Source organism: Anomalospiza imberbis, chromosome 1, assembly GCF_031753505.1.
Source record: "Anomalospiza imberbis isolate Cuckoo-Finch-1a 21T00152 chromosome 1, ASM3175350v1, whole genome shotgun sequence".
Lineage (NCBI taxonomy): Eukaryota > Metazoa > Chordata > Aves > Passeriformes > Viduidae > Anomalospiza > Anomalospiza imberbis.
In genome coordinates, this window is record NC_089681.1 from 107,928,605 (window position 1) to 107,948,804 (window position 20,200).

At 37.2% G+C, this 20,200-nt stretch overlaps 1 protein-coding gene across 6 annotated transcripts in view; it reads right to left on the bottom strand.

The window, feature by feature from the left end:
- The window catches only part of MYRIP (myosin VIIA and Rab interacting protein), a 207,020-nt gene that overhangs the window by 183,857 nt on the left and 2,963 nt on the right, over window positions 1-20,200 (bottom strand). For all 6 annotated transcript variants that reach the window (XM_068204646.1, XM_068204655.1, XM_068204620.1 and 3 more), the window contains exon 2: window positions 8,926-9,075. In XM_068204646.1, the coding sequence (XP_068060747.1) occupies window positions 8,926-9,035 (110 nt within the window). In that variant the 5' untranslated portion in view covers window positions 9,036-9,075. The remainder of the gene's footprint in view (window positions 1-8,925; window positions 9,076-20,200) is intronic.

Sequence of the window (20,200 nt, forward strand, 5' to 3'; positions counted from 1 at the left end):
CAAATATGAATCAACAAGTGGCAGAATGTGTTACAGTTAAAAAGTATCTCCAAAGATATTTCTGAAGCAACACTTTGGAAGTGTTGACAAAGTTTTTTGACATCTGTGGTATTCTCCCACACATGCATATCCCTCTTTTCTTTAGCTGAAAATGTTCACCAATTTCATTTAGTAAACTTCATGCTGAAAATTTTGGCATTTTGGAAATAGAAATCACTGATCTCTAACACATACCTTAACTCAGTCACCTCCATTCCTCATATTAGTTGACTGGTAGTCCTTGGAACTCACCATAAACATAGAACATGATTATAAACACTAAAAATTGAACTCCCCTTAACCAACACATGGTGACATTTCTGGAAAGCAAGCAGATTCTAGTTTGCAATAGTTCACTTTGGAATGAGGTATAACAGTGAAGAACCTGGCACAAGTGATTTATAAAGTAGTTCTCTTTCCATGGACCTCCTAAGACACAGATTCTTAGACTCAGGACGGATTTCTAAGAACCATATCCCCTTTAACACAGCTTATTCCTCTGGCACAGCTTTGAGTAGGAAGCTGTAAAAGACAAGAATACTCAAGAACCTGCAGGATGAGGTGTTAGGTGAATACAAGCTCACTAAAGCAATTTATTAATGTTCACCTCTGCTGATTCAATAGACTGAGGTGGATCTCGTGACATACTCCCTTAACCTTCAGCACAGTGAACAAAACACCCAATTTTCTCTTTTACAGCAGCCATACCTCCTCAAAGTGCTCCTTCCACACACAGAACATTTATTTGTCATGTGGATTCCTAGATGCTTTCAGTTCTTCATAGGCTTCAGAAAGGACATATTGGGAACTATTCAAAATGCACCTTTTTATAACAAAAAACATGGACAGTGGGATACAGCTTCATAGTCTGTTGCTCAGCCCAATGGCAACTCAACGTCACAGCAGTCCTTTTTCACTCTGTCACCTTCCTGTGTTGTTTCTTACAGCTGTTCTTGGTTTTACTCAAAACTGGGGGCACAGGAACTGGCCACAAAAAATGACCAGAGAAATTTCATTGTCTATGAAGAACACAGAGCATGGAAATGCTTGAAGTAAGCAAAGCAAAGACTATCCTTTGGTTCATCAATACTTGAAATTAAAAAAATCAGCAAATCTAAGTAAATATTAATTTCCTTAAATGTCCTGTCTCTGAAATATTATAATACTGCTTAAGAATGGTTACTACATTGAAGGCAGAAGCAAGTCTTTTCCTTTCACAGACATTAGTGTTTCTTAAAAGTATTCTTTTACAATTCCATTATGCATATTTCTGAAAAACAGATTACAAGTCAAATTTGACATCTAAATGAAAAGTCATAGTTCAGACTGATAATAAGCTAATCTCATAATGATGAGCAGTATTTCTTATTTTCCTGAGAACCAAAGGTGGGTATAATGAAGATTGGAAGGCCTGCAGCTTCAGTCAGATCCATCCAGATTAGTGCAGACAAGGGCAGGCCTATGGCATGTTGCAATAGAAACTTACAGTAAAACCTATCCCTTCTGCCGTAAATAAACCCCAAAACCAAAACCCAAACCCCACATTTTAAATACAACACCTCAAAAACTGTAACACTTTGCACTACTTACAAGTTACTGAACATTATATGGAAATGCACTCAGAATATCCCTGTTCTCTAATAGGAAGAATAAATAGGAAGAATTTATATCTTCTAATCTAATAGGAAGAATAAATCCTGAATAAAATACATTATGCAGCCATTATTCTCATGTTTATTTACATGTTCTACCATAACTTGAAAGTACTACCAATTGTACTGCTATAATAACATGCAAAGAGATAAACCGACACTTAAGATAGACTAAACTGTAAAAACAGGAGTTCATGTGCAAGAGAACATCCCTTGCCCACACTGCAGGGCCACTCAGGTGAGAGAAGATTACTACTACAAGTCACGTTTAACAGCTCAGACTTTTCATACACAAGACATGTGAGATTAAATATTGATTTTACATTATAGCTGTTCATTATCACTAGGAACAGTCACTCCTTTTAGCTAAATTGTAGCCAATAATTTGATTAGTCATAACCTACAATGAAGACCAAATTACACAAAAAAATCCTCCAATAAGTTTTATAACATCTCTGCAACATCATGCTGCTTTCTTTAAATACCTAGCCACAGTTTATGCAAGCTTGGCACATTGAATGTGAAATGTACTTCAGCTACATCTCCTATGGCTGTCCAGTATTAAAAATGTGAGCTGGAGACATTTCTTTCTATACAAGTTTCTTGAATATTCTCTAAAATTATGCTTTTTTTTGCACCTTTTTATAAGCATGAAGAAACATGAGAGATGATGCTTGGTTCACCAGAATTTCCTCTCAGCTGAAACTGCATTTGTAAATACATTTTAAAAAAGCCAAAACTCACATCTGGCATTGCCTATATTCAAACACTTGGCGGAAAGAACTTTTTGAGAAGTTCCATCTGTGCTTCTCCTGTAGTATTTACATGCCATTCAGATAGCAAGAAACTTCATGATGGGTTCCCATGATAGTCACAAGCAAGATGCACAGAACTGGTTTTAGAGGCAACTAAGCATAAGATGCTACTTGGAAGTACCCTGGCATTTTTTCCTCCATTAGGCAGAAAAAAAATTGGGCCCAAATCTGTAACTTGCAATAGATTCTTTGTTCAGTTCTTTGCTTCAAAGGCCAGATTCTTTCCAGTGCCCTGGTTTCTCTCTCGTAAAGCATTAACTAGAGCCTACTGTCTTGTCAGCTGCAATCACTTTCTCCAATTATAGGTGAGGCCGGGATCAACATCAGAGACAGCAGAACCTACATACTCACAACCTTTGCACCCTGTAGTGTCAAAGCAGGGAGTTCTGGGCAAACCACAGAAAGGACTCAAAATGCTGCTGCACTGCACGAGGTAAGACCTTGCATCATTGCTGAGACACCTCTTTCCTTGTCTAACCCCAAACATGGCATTACCCCATAGCAAGCAGCACACTTGAATCAGTATTTCCTGAAATTAGCAGCAACTAACAGCTTCTAAATGCATTTTAAAGTGCACCCTTACTGACTGCAGCAAAAGCCATAATTAGCTATGACTTTTATGCAGAATTCATCCAAGTAGCCATTTTTTGATAAATGACTTATCCTGACCTGAGAATGCTGCTAAGGGATAGCTGGTAAAACACTAAACACAGCTGTTCAGAGAGGGCAACACAGTAACAGTGTAAAGCATCTAGTACACAGATGCAGTTACTGACAGCTCTTAATCCTGACAGACTGTGTGAGCTAGAAAACAGGTTCGCATCTTGGAACATTATGTAACAAAACTGGTGATGAACTATAAAAAAAAAAAAAAAGATGTCTTGCTCTTAATCTTGTTAATAAACCCTTACTTCCAGGAAAGAGCTGTAGTGCCCTACATATGTTTTAATCTTGTTTTATAAGTCGAAGCCCTAGCAAAATAATGTATTTATTCAGCTGCTATGATTCTGATGAATCATTCCTTGCATCCAAAAATAATTTTAGGCATATGAGTACTAAATTTAAGACAGCTCAGCAGAACCTTGCACTGGAGAAGCGTGCAGCTGTTTTACAATGGGAATCACAAACAGCAACTTTCTTGGAGGAGCAAACTGCTCTAAGATCTTTTCTCACAGGGAGAGAACATACCTGTCAAGACAACCCAAGGAAGCAAACACTGACTACCTGCTCAAAAAAAAAAAAAAAAAAGTCAGCATAATGGGCTTCCCCCACACTGTTCATCAGAGTGAAGGGCAGGAAAGCTGACCTTTTGAAATCACTTCAAGCAATTAAGGTATTGATCAACAAGTTCATCTGCTGGAACCCTGAAGCTTGACACGATGAGACCAATCTCCTGTTCTTTCCTCACTAGGTAAACAGCGATAAAATGGCGTTGCTTGGAGGAAAGGAGAAGAGGGAAGACAGACAGGAGGGGTTTTTTGCTTGGTTTTTGTTTGGTTTAAGGTATTTGGTACAAGCCTACCACAGGAGGGAGGAACAAGGACTGATATGTAGAATCAACAGACAGCTACTCAAATGTCTGTCCCGGCATTTTGCCAGTTTGATATGACTCACACGGACAATATTTTGATTAACAAGCTTTGGAAGGAGTTCAATATTTTATCCACTACAAGACCCATGACACATACTATAAAAACACTGAAGTCTACTGTAGTTTGACAAGAAAGTGTCAAACTGGTTTCTGGGTTTTGTCAAGTATGAGAATTTGTTTCTTCAGAAGCCTCTTCACAGGCTTACTCATGGTACAATAGGATATGCTGCAAAAGGAGCAAGAAGAATAAAGTAGGTAAAGGCAATTTAAACCATTTCATAATCTTCTACACAAGTCTCAGTCCCAATCCCTTACTCATTCTTTGGCTAAAAAGGTAATTAGAACAACCAGAGTAGAGAGGGCCACCCTGTGAGCACAGACATCTCATTTTTTTCTGCAAATAAAACATTTCTGAAAAACTGATCACAAATCGCTGCATTTGTCTTTACTACAACTGAAAATGTAACTGTATAAATAACGGTAGCAAAGTTGATATTCAGCAACCCAGCTATGAAAGACACAACATCAAGCAAGACATGGTGATGTTTCTGCCTGTGGGCAAGTAAGTTCTCATCACTTCCCTTGTGTTGTTTCCAGCAAACTCTACATAAGTATATTAAGTTGCTGAAGTGCTATGAACCCATATCCATGTAGCACCATGGATATGGCAGTTTTGTTTTGTAAATATGTTTTCTCAGGTGATTGACAGCCGTGGTTTAACAGAAGAGAACCACACTGCCTGCAAAGAAACATCCCTGCCCAGTACAAGTTTTACCACTAAAATACAGCATGCAAATGGCTGATCCAGCATTCACTATGGTGATGGAAACTCTTCTTAGCCAATGGTTATAGAAAGGCAGCTTAATCACTCCAACCACAGCCTCCTAAGGTAAAGTAGCTGCTGACAGGTAAAGCATCTGCTCTGCTTGCAGTTTGCTCTGTTTACAGCTAATCAGCACTGAGCCTGTTCTATGCCTGAACACTTCTGACCTTCTAATTTGCCTCCCTTTGCACCCACTCTGAATGTGAGAATCAGAACAGCCATTTTTTAACCTGTCCACATGGCTAAAACATAACAGATGAGGAACATCTACCACAATAAGGTGATCCATCAATTATTCTCTGTGAAATTATAATTTCACTTATTTAAAACACATTGACCTCTCAGCATTCCTGACCTAAAACAAATGGATACATGTGTTTATAAATACAGTAGGAACTGTAAAAACAAAACCAAAGGGGGACTTGATTTTGCCCACAGTGGATGAGAATAAATAGTGACATATTTAGCCCATCTTGAAAACTGAATAAGCAGGCAACAAATAAAAGACAGCAAGCACTTTTACATATCTGTTTATGTATAAAGGCCTACCTCACACACAAGCATTTGGGCTTGGAAGCTCTTATTAGCTCTCCTCTTCATTTCTTTTAAAAAAATAAATATTAAAAACAAGAGGACACAGTCCCTCCCAAAATGCAGATATGACAAAGTTATTACACACAACAAAATATTAGATGTTTAACCCTCAACACAGTCTAGTCTTCTCCACTGCTGACATTCTGCAGCTGCATGCAGCCTGAAATTCAAGATTAATAAATCTGTACCCGAGGAAACAAGTCATTAGCGTGTCCAGCCAACTTCCTCAAAAAGCCATCTATGATTCTTAACATCCCAGGAGCCCAGGGACAGCCTGCAGAGCTTCAGTGGCAGAAGGGATGTACACAAGGTTGTCCTGAGCATACATGCCAAGAAACTCAAACCAATCACCTTCCTAGTTATGCCAGATCTGCCTTGTTTGTCTACTTCAACTGATTCACAGTAAACTCAGTCCATTCATTTGCAAGTCTGTGTTACAATTTTAGCCACAATGGCTCTGCGTGACTACACTAACACAGGGGTAAATGAAAACATAACACTACTGCCAAAGACCACAATGAACACATAATCAAACCAGAAAAATAATGGGAGAACAAGTGACGAAGAACAGAAAATATTATTAATCGCATATCAGGCTGAAAGCCATAGCAAAACAAAAAGAAATTGAAACAATACAAAGCAGTAAGATATAACAAACCAACCACTCTACTCACTAAACATGTACAGATGTTTATCTTATTGTTATCTTACCAGCTGTAGCCAACTAATTTTTTTCACAAAATGTACAAGACCAAAATGTCTGATATCAGTGGGAGATAAAGTTGTGAGAAAGATTTAAATTAGAGAACCACTGCAAAAAATCCTCACTGCAGAGAAATTCAAAATAGCTTTGCAGCAGAAAATGCAGATCACCAGTATGGCTTTTCTCCATACACTATGTCATTTTGTTTACAGAATATGAAAAAATAAATTAACACATAAAACCAACAATACTATAAAAAACACTGGAATGTTAGCTCTAAAACATTTGTCATTCTACCACCTTAAAAACATTTATTAGAACTAAAGATAAGCTCCACTTCTTGTAGTATGCTAGTTAACTGTTCAGCTGCCATTAGAAAAGCAAAATTCAAGTTATCAACCACTCAGAGTTTTTTAGCTTTCATTACTCTCCTGATACAGTGGAAATCTATCATATATTCCTTTAAGTATTCCTTGAGCTTTAGAAATAATTGTTACCAATGGGAATAATACAGAGAGAGATAGGTGAAAGAGTTATTTAAATCTTGGTGGGGAAAAGCACCCAAAAATACCACTACCCATGATATGAAGAATTATACATAAACCTTATTTTAAGAAAGTATCACACGCAAAAGCTTCAACAGTTCCATTTAAAGCCTAATGCTGCTAGCACAAATTAATTACAGGAATTAAAAAAAAAAAAACAATGCAAAACCATACCTTTAGATAGAGTTTGGTTTTGAATTTGTTAAAAGAAGTCTAGAAGTCTAATATAAAATATATAAATATATGTTGCCACCTTTTTTATCTTAGAAAAGATTGCAAAGCCTTAAAGAGTTTCACTTCTAAAGTGAAACTACATAGTAAACTTTGCCAGTTGATAACATTCTAAATACAAACACAGTAGAGCCGAGAACATCAAAGCAAATCTAATCGCTTTTCTTACAGGTTGAAAAATCTAATCTATAGCAAAATCATGTAATTTTCTTATATATTTTCAATCACATAGTAAGACAAAAAGATGTGCTGCAAACAAAGCAACCAAAATCAACCTCAGTAGCCTGATTAAAAAAAATAAAAATAAAAAAGGTCATAGTCTTTAAGTCAGAAGGAAGCTTTGAACTTCACTTGCAATTTTAGTGACATTAAAACTACTTAAATTCATATTTTAAATAACAGCTGAATTTCAGAACTCCTGCTTTGTCACTACAGCTCATTATACAGCAGCACTTTAACATACTTTAATAGTGGCAAAAAGCATAACTTTGCAGGAAGACAAAAGTCATATATACTTGAAATATACCCACCTTCCCAGTGTTTTAGCTATCTTCTCACACCAGTTTTCTACTTGTGAAATTAAGTGTCATGAAAATTAGGTGTCATGAAAAACTTCAGTAGCAAAATGACAAAACACAAACACCAACAGGAATTTTCTCTATCTAGGCTTTCCAGTCAATTTTCTGTGTGCATGTCTTTCATACTTGCCTCTCCTCCTCCCACTATAAATCTATTGTATAGAACAGGCAAGATGCCCCAGCACTTCCCAGATGTGGTATGCTTGCTCCAGTAAGATACAACCAGTCACGGTACAAAAAGCCAGAGAGAGCTCACATACTCACCCTCCTTAAGCTGTTTCTAGAATCTTTTGGCTATGTTGTGAAAAATTACCAGAGTAATCAGAACAACCTATGGTACAACAAACAGTCAAAAAAAAATTCTGTGGGCCATCCTCATGCAGTTTTTTCTCCCTGCAGCAAGCTTGCACTACCAGCCCAAGCAAGAACTTGCACAGCATACTAAAACTGAAGTAGGCCTATGCTGCAAGACACATTTCTTGCTCCTAATGTTCCAGGTGAGACAGTTTCAATTACACATGGTATATATGCCTAGTTTTCTGTTGTGTTCAGTCATCTTCCTGCTCTGTAGACTTCAGCTTGATACTAAATGAAAAAGAAACAGATGATGCCTGAGATACAAGTAGAAATAAAAGAATGTGCATTTGCCAACCACAGATAGAGACTTCAGAGCACTCCAGATAATAAATAATGATGTGTTCAAATAAGGTAATAAAAAATCAGGCATAATAATTCAAGAATATATTGTTGAAACTAGAAATAAATATATCACATCTACCAATTCAGGTGTCTATCTGTAGTCCCCTTGTCACATACCAAATTTCCTCAGCTACCTTGCCAACAAGTTCCATCTGTTTTCTTCTGGATTATTTGTGCTTGCATTCATTTTGTACACAGACTACTGATAGCAAAGTTATCTCAATACAATGGATAACACATCCCATTGACTCTTTCAGGGGAAAGAGATGGGTTGAACTTCTTCACTTTCAGGTGTTTGCATGCAGACAAAGTTTCTGAATAAAAAACCGAAACTGACTATAGCAGGCAAAAAGTTCTCTTAACATAAACTTCTGCTTTTGCTACATCAAACACTACTTAGCCTCTACCCAGGAGATATACACAGGTGATTCAGAGACAATTTCTATGGTTTAATCTAGGATAGACTAAATGCAAAAATTAATTACTACTCAGTAATTGAATTCATGTGGAGGAGTTTGAGTATTTCTTGCCTCGTGACAGGAATGATTATTAATGCATAGAACACCACAAAAATGCTGTGTTCTCTGGTTTCCTCCAAAGCTAGTTTGTAATAATCAAAATAGACCAATATTTTTAATGCTATTTTTATCCTTACCTCAGCCTTTCCTCTTCTTTCTTACGAAGGCTGAAATCTCGCTGAACCACCTGGAGCACATGCTCTGCTTCTTCATCAGTCAAGCCAGAAAGGTCCAGTTTTCTCCCCATTATACAGTGGGTCCTGGATATGAATAACTATAAGGAATATCTGAAATCAGAAAAAGAAAATAAAATAGAAAAATAATTTGAAAGCACTCACAGTTTTCACAAGTGCGCAGAGATCACAGGCACAAAAAGAAAGTTGCTGCCATAAACATCAGAAAAGAAAATATTTGAATCTTTTTGGCTGGAAAACACCTTTTACACTGAGTCCAACCATTAACCCAGCACTGCCCAGTCCACTATTAACCATGTCCCTAAGTGCCACACCTGCACATCTTTTAAATACCTCCAGGAATGGCAACTCAACCACTTCCCTGGGCAACCTGTTCAAATGTTTGACTAACCTTTTAGTGGTGGAATTGCTTCTAAAATCCAATCTGAACTTCCCTCATAGAACTTGAAGGATTCATTTCAGGATTATTTTGCAGGTTCCATGCACTGAAAGCAATCACCCCACCCCCATTCAAATATAATTGAAAAAGATAAATTATTTGGGATAATAACAGATGCTGAGGACAGACCTCAGTGTTGCTCTCAAAAAGGAACATATTTAACTAAGTCAGGTCAAATCAGGTTTAGACATTTCTAAAGATTTTATAAAACTGCTTGCAATGCAATCCCTGCCACTGTGTATGAGCAGAGAACATACTCTGCTGTAACACTCAAAAATGTTTTATACTGCCAACTAAGAAATCAGGAATTATTTTAAAGCACCATTTTAAAAAGTAAGCATATAAATCTTAAATGGATTTCCCAGAGTGACTGAAAAGATCTAGATGTCACTATCTCTATTTAGATGTCACCACTACAATGTTGGAGGAAAAAAAGTAGTAGTTAATGTTATGTGTGAATTGAAGGTACTATAAAGTTTGAACTAGAGCTTGGTCCATTAAGTTTCACTAATGAAATTTGTTCTAATTTATTTTCTCATTACTTTTACTCATTTAATTGAATTCTAGTAAATTCAGCTCTCAGTATTAACTTGTGTAATTCGATTTATGCAATTATTTGGGCAATCATAGAGGTCTCCATCTCCACTTTGTGTTACAGTTTCAGAAGCATAAGACAGTCTTTGTATCTGTTATGAGCCCCCAGCAATGTATATAATAACAACGAACATGCTATACAGTTCCTACACTGTATACAAGAGATAACTTTTACTGCCTCTTCATCCATGGTGAGTGGCAAAGGGATGCATCTAAGCTGGTTCTGGCTCAAAAAACCCCCACATTAAGGAAAACTGCTAAGGCATAAAATTAAGTGCTCCAAGTACTACTGCAAGTAGAATCACGGGGAAAAAATTGGTTTTATTTTCTAAACATTTCTTTTGCTATGCAGATAATGATGTGGGATGTGGTTAGTTGGGTTTTGTTTTGGAGGTTTTTTTCTTAGTTTGGTGGGGTTTTTTTTTAGTACAGTATTTACCTTCCTACAATCATCTGATTACTGTTCTTCAAACAAGAAAAACACACACAGAATGAGGTCACTGCTTATTTTTTGGTTAGGCCATTTTGGTTAGGCTATTCATGAAGTTTAGAATAAACTCCTTGCTCAAGAAAAAAATACTTAACCAAAACCAAGCAGATGATATATAAGCTTAGGTGAAATCCAGATGACAAGATCCCTCCAACAAGATACATGCTCACCATACAGCTGAAAAAAAAGTCACCATGTTTTGGCTTGACTCTGAATCTACTAAGGAAGATGACAATGAGTATTTAATAAAGACTATAAAAATTTACTTCTAAAAAAAATTACCCTGATTTGCATAGTAGAAAAGTGCCAAAGAAACAAAGGACTGTAGGTAGTGTTCATTAATCTCACTTCCAAGACTAAGAATATATGTTAAAATTAAAGATTATCTAAAACATAGTAAGGAACAACTGGCAACATGGGTTTTTTCAATGCCACATGTGCATAAATCTTCTCAAAATTTTCACTGGAGTATTAAGATTTTCCTCTGTCCTTTCACCTACAATCCTTATACCAAAACCTCACTGAGCACTGGCAAGGAAAAGAAAAGGGTTTGCTGAGGTAACACTTGGGTTGAAGCTCAAAGACAGAGCATGAAGTGCCCTGGGACACATCCTTCCCTTCTTAGGGACATCTGCTCAGCTCTTCCACACAAAGCACTTGAGTGCAAAGACACCTCTGCCTTTCTAAAAGCATACAAGGGCTTCACTATAGGAGAGCCACATCCATGGGGAAGTAAGCAGGGCTTTTCCAAGTAACTTTTTTCACACACATAGGCTTAAAGGGAAAATACAGAATACACAGTAAGAGGAAATAAAACTTTTTAAAGTAACTCTTGGAGCCAATAGAGGCACCTTCATGCTAGGGCTACAGTCTTCTGAGACACAAAATTATGAAGGTAACTAGAATTTCATCTTTGATCTCCTAGTATTGTGAGCATCAAGTCAACAACTGTAATTGACATTTTTGTAATAGGTTCTCCCTTCAGGTCTTCATCAAAACCCTTTTGGAAGTGGTTTAAAAATCAATAATGTTTTTCCACATATGCAAACTGGTCCATTAGTAATGAATACCATCCCTTTGATTCAGCTGCTAATGCTAATTGTGACCATGTATTAGAAAGGGGAAATTTACCCCTAAATTTGGGAATAAGTGGGCAGCCCCACCACCTCTGATTTTCTGGGGTTGGCAAAGACTTCATTTCAAGTATATATGCTTTAAAATCAGAAGCAACTTTAACTTTAGACTTTCAAGTGGTTTAGCTCTCTATGGTTTTCTCAGTCTGCATTCCAATATTACATTAACCGCTAAGGAACGTTATGTGTTTTTCCAGGAAATAGTTTTTCATCACATTACTAAATCATCTCTGATCTGGGAGTATCACAGCAGTTTACACATATTTATAAACAATTCTCAAATGTCTTTTCTGCAGTAGATCTGGATTATGTATTTTGGAAATACACAATGCAAGTCCTCTAGAGGAATTGTAACAAGTTACACTTAAAACTAGCCTAAAACAAACAAAATAGCTCCTCAACCTAAAATACCTTACATGAGGCTGTTCAGATGATTGCCTTAATGAGTACTTCTCTGGTAAATCTCAAACTGAATACAAAATCTAAGATCTCACAGACTTTACAAGGAATAGTATCAGTCCCTAGAAAACTTTTTCTCAACCAATTAAAACACTGTAACAGAAAAATCTAGGCTTACAAAACACGACCAGGTACTGTTTGAATAGTACTCTAATCTTAACACTTCTTACAGTCTATTTCAAAATCTAATTAAAACTTCCACATTGAAAACATTTCTTGAGCTTAAACTCAAAACCAAAACCAAACCCCAGCAAAAAGAAAAACAAGCAAATGAAATGTTTTACAAGAACTGCAAGCAATGCATGGTTTTAACATAGCCAAAGGCATCAACACTGGAAACAAGGGCAAGTAATGCATTTCCTACTCACCCATATGACAGCTAAGCTGTTTGGACTTGGGAGTATCAGCAGATGATTAGCATTACTGGGAGGGTGGGGAGAAAAAAGTTTTTTGGGCTAAGTGCCAACTAATATTTAAGACAGATTTCTCTGCTTGACAAAGAGCCACATTATAAAGTTAATTATGCAAGTAGTCACACTGAATATTGTGCAACACAGACTTCTTAGTTTTATTCTGTATCAAAGCAATCAGCACTAGTGAGGCTGCGTCTGGAGTCCTGTGTCCAGTCTGGGCTTCCTCAGGACAAGAAAGATACTTAAGGCCACAATGATTGTTAAGGGACTGCAGCACCTTTCATAGGCAGTGATGCTGGGAGTATTAGGACAGCTCAGCCTGGAGAAGAGAAGGCTTGGGGGGTATATACAGTGGGTATCTGGAAGAGAGTTCTCCAAACAATAATATCCTATAATTCTTTCAATTTCTGAGCACATTTTTAATCAAGATTTAATTGGTTTCCACAACACAGTATAAGTTTTGCACTAAAATGCTGCAGAGGTGCATTGCTGAAATGTAATACCTAAGGAACCAAGACCACAAACTCCTTCAACATGGTTATTTGCAATCAAAATATTTCATATACAATACCTTTCCCCCACACAGTCTCAGCTTTAGAGTCACCAAACTCTTCAGAACTTCTCTACTCTGTTTTGCTACTCTACTGCTTCTGTAATTTCCAGGTAGAAAATCAAGAAGAAACCTACTAGTAATTATATCTTTGCTTCTGTCACCAACAAACTAATCTTTCCTTCCTTTAGCAGTCTGTCAGGACCCAAATAATACTGCTCAATCTTTCTTGTCATTCTTTCCAGAATTCTTTTAGTACCATAAGAAATTCTTTGTGAATATTTTTCCCTTTTAAATCATACAAGATAGTTACCTTTCTAAGACAAAAAAGAAGACAAGCACTTTGTCCTCAACAGAGCTCCTTCACCATCTTCTTATTTTAAAAAGTTTTGTTTACTGAATTGTCCAAAAGAAGTTGCCACATTGTTCACATGAGGTCATTATAATTTTTGAAAGCAAATGTCACAACACGTGACATAATGCCATACACTTCATTTGGCAAATATAAGGTAATAGTGCTTTCCGTTATGTCAACACACTTGAATAAATCAGACTTTAGCCATAGCCCAACATTTAAAAAATATCACTGTCCAAAATATTTTCTACTACAACTAGCACAAAATTAATGCCTCTGAAATGAGGCATAATTAATACTGGCCACAGATTGTTTTATCTTTTTTAAACTCCAAGACTGTTTAGAAGATTGAGTAACAAACAATGAGTATTCTTCTCTTTACACTTGAAATGAACAAATACCTCAAAGTAAGAAAAGGGAAAGTATACTCATCAGAAATAAAAGGCCACCTCTTTGATTGAAGAATTAAATACAACCCACCTGACTCCGACATGGGACTTGTATCCGGTGTTTCACATTTTAAATGAGATACAAGATAAAGATCTGAAAGACTATATTATTCTTTGTACCCACACTGATTTTTACTGAGTTTTACTGCAAATATTTCCTGGTCTACAACCAAAGCAAAAAAAAAATTATCTTGCTTTCAGCCTTGGACTAATTTTGCAAGCCTTGGACGAGAGATTTGCAAGCAGCAAAACAAACAGCTGGCAAGCTCCTGAGCAAAGTTACATTTGTTTCACTGGGGAGTGTGAGAGGTAAAGCAGCAGGTTTTAAAACATGAAGTTCATTCAGTTCCTTCAGGGAGAAATGTTTCTTATTAATGCAAGTTATTATAATAACTGTACGTACATTTATCTAAAAGATTGCTGGAACATACCATAATGGGTGAAACTGTAAGCCTTACATGTCAAAGGTTAGTACTGCGTGGTTTTAAATGTTAAGCTATTTAGGAAATAAACAGGAGTTTCACACTCTTCTTCGTGCTTCTGTATTTTATGGTAAGTACTGAATATGAAATAGCAGAATGTCCTGCTGACAGCTGGGATAGAGTTCATTTTCTTCTTAGCAGCTGGTGGGGTTAAACCATAACACAGAATTCACAATCTTAATGAAGTCACATTCCATTCAAGAAAGAGTGGCATCTTTCATAGAAGGACAGCACTCTCCTAAAGGCAGAACACAGCACATAAGTGTTTCTAAAAAAACGGAACCTATTTAGAAAAGACTAAAGGTTGCACTGTAGGACTTAATTTCTGTCATCTACCTCTGAGATGGTTCAAAAAAAAAGTCATAATAAAAAGAGAATCTGTGTAACAACTGATAACCATTTTATACTTACGTATCAGGCCTACAACTAACACATAAATACAAATCCTATTGGGGATTCAAAATGATACAAAAGATAAATTGATGGACCAGAATAATCTTCTCAGTGGTAAAATTGAACTAGAGGCAAGTTTTATCAAAAAATCCCTGCAGCTGCTAAAGATCATAGGTTATCTAGCATATACTGATTTCACATATTTCATATGCAAGTGGTTTGCTAGTTAGTGTATAGTCTCATTTTACTTCAGTCTCCTCTTCCATTGTTTATGCTGAATTTAGTCAAATCATGTTCAGCTTTATTTTCTCTATTTAATAGCAAGCATCTTATGGAACGGTGCATAAAGATGACGCATCTGACAATATTCTGACAGTGTGAGACTGACTATTACTCTTCCAGAAATGAAGAAGACAGCTTGGAGAAAAAGACAAAATTGGAGCAGTAATATGCTGACACACAATTGTATCTTGGATGATTTGCCTCTTCTCCATGTGCCTTCAATCTAAAGCATGAAATTCAGCTCATTACTGTAATGGACTGTCAACCAATTCCAGAGTGAATCATCACAGGCCAGCAAGAAAGCCAGCATGCGCACTTAGGGAAAGCAACTGATCCCAAACAGTCCAACACAATCAGAAATTTCCACATCTGTAAGCACAAGACTACAGGGGCTTCCATTTGAATGCCTAACCTGCAAAGTGGGGCTCAGAGCTTAATTCTACGTGCCCAGACTCCCTGCACAGAGAGCAGCAGCCACTGAACCGAGTTATGCCTCTTCCACCTTTGCATCAAAACGCAAACCAGAACACATCTGGCAAATCAAGCTTCACACTGTACTTGCTAAGCTTGAGCCAGCATGAAGAGACTACAAAACAAAAAGCTCCATTTGTACTCCTACCTCTCCCCTCAGCATCAGCTCAAGAGTGAGGACTGCAAAAATACATTCACCCACCTGTGCTGCATTACATATGCCACAACTTTCTCCTGAGACACCTGTAGTCTCAGCATTTCACAATCAATGGCCCTCAAATGAGCCAAGTGTATTGAAGGGAGAGGAAAGAAATGGTGACTGCTTCTTGGTTCCTTCAAAGAATTGAAGGGTTTCTCTCTCATTCTAAGAGGCAGACAGAGAAGTAAGCACTTAGTTTACCAGTGTAAATGCACGTAAATACTAGTCTGGTACTGGCACCCAAAAAAACTCAGGTCTAATGCCATATTAAGTCTGGGAAGACTCAATTATTCATCTCCCTCCTTGTGGAGGACAACTGAGAGGAGCCCTCATCAATGCCTGTAAATATCTGAAGGTGGCAGGGAGAAGGTGCCAAGAGGATATTTCCAGACTTGTCTCAGTGGTGCCAAACAATAGCACAATAGGCAAAGGGCAGAAACTGATGCACAGCGAGTTCCGCCTGAACATGAGGAAGAGCTTCTTCAAGCAGGTGACCACACACTAGAACAGGTTGCCCAGACAGGTTGTGCCATCTCCCTCACCAGGAATACTCAAAAACAACCTGCATGCAATCCTGTACCATGTGCTCAAGGATGGCCCAGTTTGAGCAGGGACATTGGACCAGATGACCAGACAGTCCCTTCCAACTCGACCCATTCTGGATATTACTGTACAGATCTCTATTTCAGATGCCAGCATCCTGTTTTCCTGTATGACCTCAAGCAACTGAATGATACAGAAGGTCCCCTGCCATACAAGCTGTGGAGCAGCACATGACAAGTATGTGTACCAAAGTTAAATGTCTTCCCCTATACGACAGCAGTCACTATTTGTTAGAACAACTAGAGATAACATTCAATAAACTAACCAAGAAAATAGGTCCACTAAGATAAGTTTTTCAACTCCAAAATGCATGACTATTGAGTTAAGTGGTGATAAGGCTTCTCATCTGAGTTATTAACATCTTTAATATGGGGGAAAAAAAATAAAACATTGAGAGAAAAGGTGAAGCTTTTGTAAAAAGTCAAACAGCTCTAGAAGCACTACACATTTTGTATTTGCATTTAATTCTGCATTTCAATAATACAGGCAAAAGTGTTATGATAAATTAAGTAACTCATCATAACTTGAAAGCCATAACTTGATTAATCCATGCAAGCTACAAAAGTAAACAATTAAGTGTGGATTGCTTGACTGCTACTAAAACATCCACAAGATAAAATCCAACCAATATGCAAACATACCAGAGGCAAACTTAAAATATCCTATACAGTAAAACTGATACTTTTCCCCACAACATCTGTTGCACTAATTGATATCCCTCATCCCTCTTATGAAATACCACCCATGAACATATAATTAAGATTTATCTAAACTTTCTATCTAAAACTATCTATCTAAACTTTCACTGAGAGAATCTTCCTGCTGGACTAGAAGAAGGACAAAGGTTCTATTTTAGAGGTAAGAAAATGCTTCCAACGGCAGTTGACACAATGAGGCAGTATTCTCTAGTGCTGCCAGATGTGAAAACAAATCTGATATGGTAAATCACTGTTAATTCAAACCACCGACAGGAACCCCACTGCAAATTACTGAATTTTACAGATTAGCAAGTAAATTAACAAAATAAAAAGCTCAAATAAATTCCTAAGAATGTGCCTTCCACATTCACTGTGACACCTGCAAAATGCTTCTAACACCGATTTATCCTTGAAGAAGCAAGAATCGTAAGACATACAACAATGAAGTGACATGTATAAAGCCACATGTCCCATTTCACTAAGACTTTGTGATGAGCTGCAGTTGGCTGACACACAACATATGCCCTGTGCACTGTAAAAAGGGTTTCAGTAGCAGGTTGTCTTTGGTTTGTTTAGATAACCATTTGTCAAGTGGCATAAAACATGAGTAAAATAGAGCCAGAGCTTTAGAAAACCTCTGAAAACCAAAGGAGCTGGGTTAATCTGTCAGGTGGGGGAGTTAATGGATTTGTTTGTTGACACTGGGACCTACTCCACACCGTGCTTAGAAGACACTCTGCTTTGTACCAGTGCTCAGCTGATTTTTTTTTAATATTGACACTGCACAACATGGAGATAACTTGAGCCTAGACCAATAAACACACACCTGAAGTTCTGGATCATAAATTTATACAAATAAAGAATGTTTATATTCAAACATAATACATGGTCAGTTATTTTCTGGAGTTCAAAGGCCAACTTCAGTGTCAGGCTTTCACTGCTGCTTCCCTGATATTTGGAGCCAAACTGGAGCAGCATCACAGCTCCTTTAGTTTAAACTACAGAACCAAGTCATCCTCATACAGGTTCAGGAAATCATTCAGCTAGCACAGACCCCTTTCCGAGTCCCACGGAACTTATTATTTGAACAGCATAATCAAGCCACAACCTTTAGGAACTAACTAGGGTTCCTCACTTAATCACGTGTGGAACCCAAGTCCACAGTACTTCCAGTGATTTGCCTCATTTTCCAATGTTTCGACCTGTGGTACTACTTTGGAGCAGGAATATGAAACCTCATCATTAAACCTTAGAAAAGAAGTCAGAGATGGAATAATCAGGCTTATCCTCCTCTAGAGGTGAACTGCTTTCTGCTCATTTGGGACTCAATTAATGGTTTCCGTGCTTGCAGTGATCAACATATGGACGATTTTTGTCACTTTTCGATCAAGACCAGCTGAGATAGTGAAAAACAACATCACCTTTTTGAGTCCTCCCCAAAGCTCTCTCAATTATTTTTGAAACCTGATGGTGCTCCAATTCATGCACTATGATTTAACTTGAATCCAAGTGACGGTCTGTCAAACAAATAGAAAGCACTTATGACAGCTAGATGCAAGCGCTGAGATAACTTCCAGAAAGGTACACCAAGTACTCCTGCGGATGATCCCTGAGAGGCAAAAGGATCAGTTCTTGTAAGGGGAAAAAAAGTAATAAATTTCTTGCAAGATTAACAATGGTTAGAAAAATAGGTGCAGCTCTGAAATTTGAGGTATTTCAGGTCAGCGCTAGTTACATTCCTGTCAACTGCACTTAAATCATACACTGCACATCCACGCTGTAGCAATTAATCTTGATGACATAAACCAGCACTTTTTTTTTTTTATTACCCTGGGACACAAAATCCTGCCCATACAGCTCAAAAGGGCCAGAAGAAAACCCCATTAAAAACTTCTTCTGTCCCACAAGTAATGCCTAATAAGCAAAAAAGTTTTTCTATTAGTTTCAGAAGAGATACAATTCATCACAAGAGCAGAAAAGAAATTTTATTCCACTAGTTATAAATATATTTTGCTTTTGAGAAAGAAAACAACAGATTATGTACTGTCTTCCTCCAAGAGCAGAAAGCTGGTTTACAACAGCAGAACCACCTATTGAAGAAGGTGGTTCTATTCTGCATGGAGACAGGTGGGAAGGGATTGATTTGTTATTTAAAAAACCCAAAGATTTCAGGCTGTTGCCTGCCTTCAAGATTCATTAAAAACAGTGAGAATGCCATGAACTATAATAGCCTTTGAATGAAAATACACTTCAGACTGCTATCACAAGAAAACACCATATTTCATTTTCTACAGAAAATTACCTCTGCACCCTTTAACAGACTTAATCCAGAAACTACAGCTGCCCCAATTATTCTTCTACATCAATAAGCAGCACATTTTGCAAAAAAGAGTCCAGAAAGAGCTTCTTGAAACTGCTACATAGCAGAACTTGAGCTTGGGTGTTCAGCAAGAGGACAGGATAGAGTTGCCTGCCTGCAAAGTCAACACCAGTAAAACTCAAGAAAACTACAGAATTGATTAGCGTGAGCCAATGGGGACAATGCCATTGAAAGCGTCTCATCAAGATTAATCTCCACAGTAGTTAGCTCCACCCCAATGGGTGATGTTTTATTTGGAGGTATACTTTGCCTTGAAGAATGTGTATTTCACTTCCTATGGTAATGCTTTATATCTTAAAATAACCAGTAGCTAGTAATAACTCCAATGATGTGAGTACCAAACACCAATATTAGTTTTTCCTTTTCTGATCATCAATGGATCAAAAGGTAAATGAAGCATAAAATAATAAAAAGCAAAAAGAGATTTTTTTTTCTTTTACTCAGTTCAGGAGCTAATTGTTCAGTAATAAAATTGCTACATAAGGTGTTTTACTAGTAGAACACTCTTTAAAAAGTATTTTAGAGATATATATATATATATATATATATATTGCTGTGCTCTTGAAATTTAATGCATATTGACCTGGAAATGTATTGTGCTTCTATTTCCTGAATAGTATGCATAAGATCTAAAAATCTGTCATTATTGCAATAATACTGATATTAGCTTTTGACCAGTCAAGCCATTGCAGTCTTTATACCCTCTTCATCTATGATAAAGCTGCTAAGGTGATTCATTAAACTGCTTTCCACTACAATGTGCTTTTTTTTATTTATTTTCAGGACACAGAATTCCAAGCATAATATTTATTTACAGAAAATGAAGTT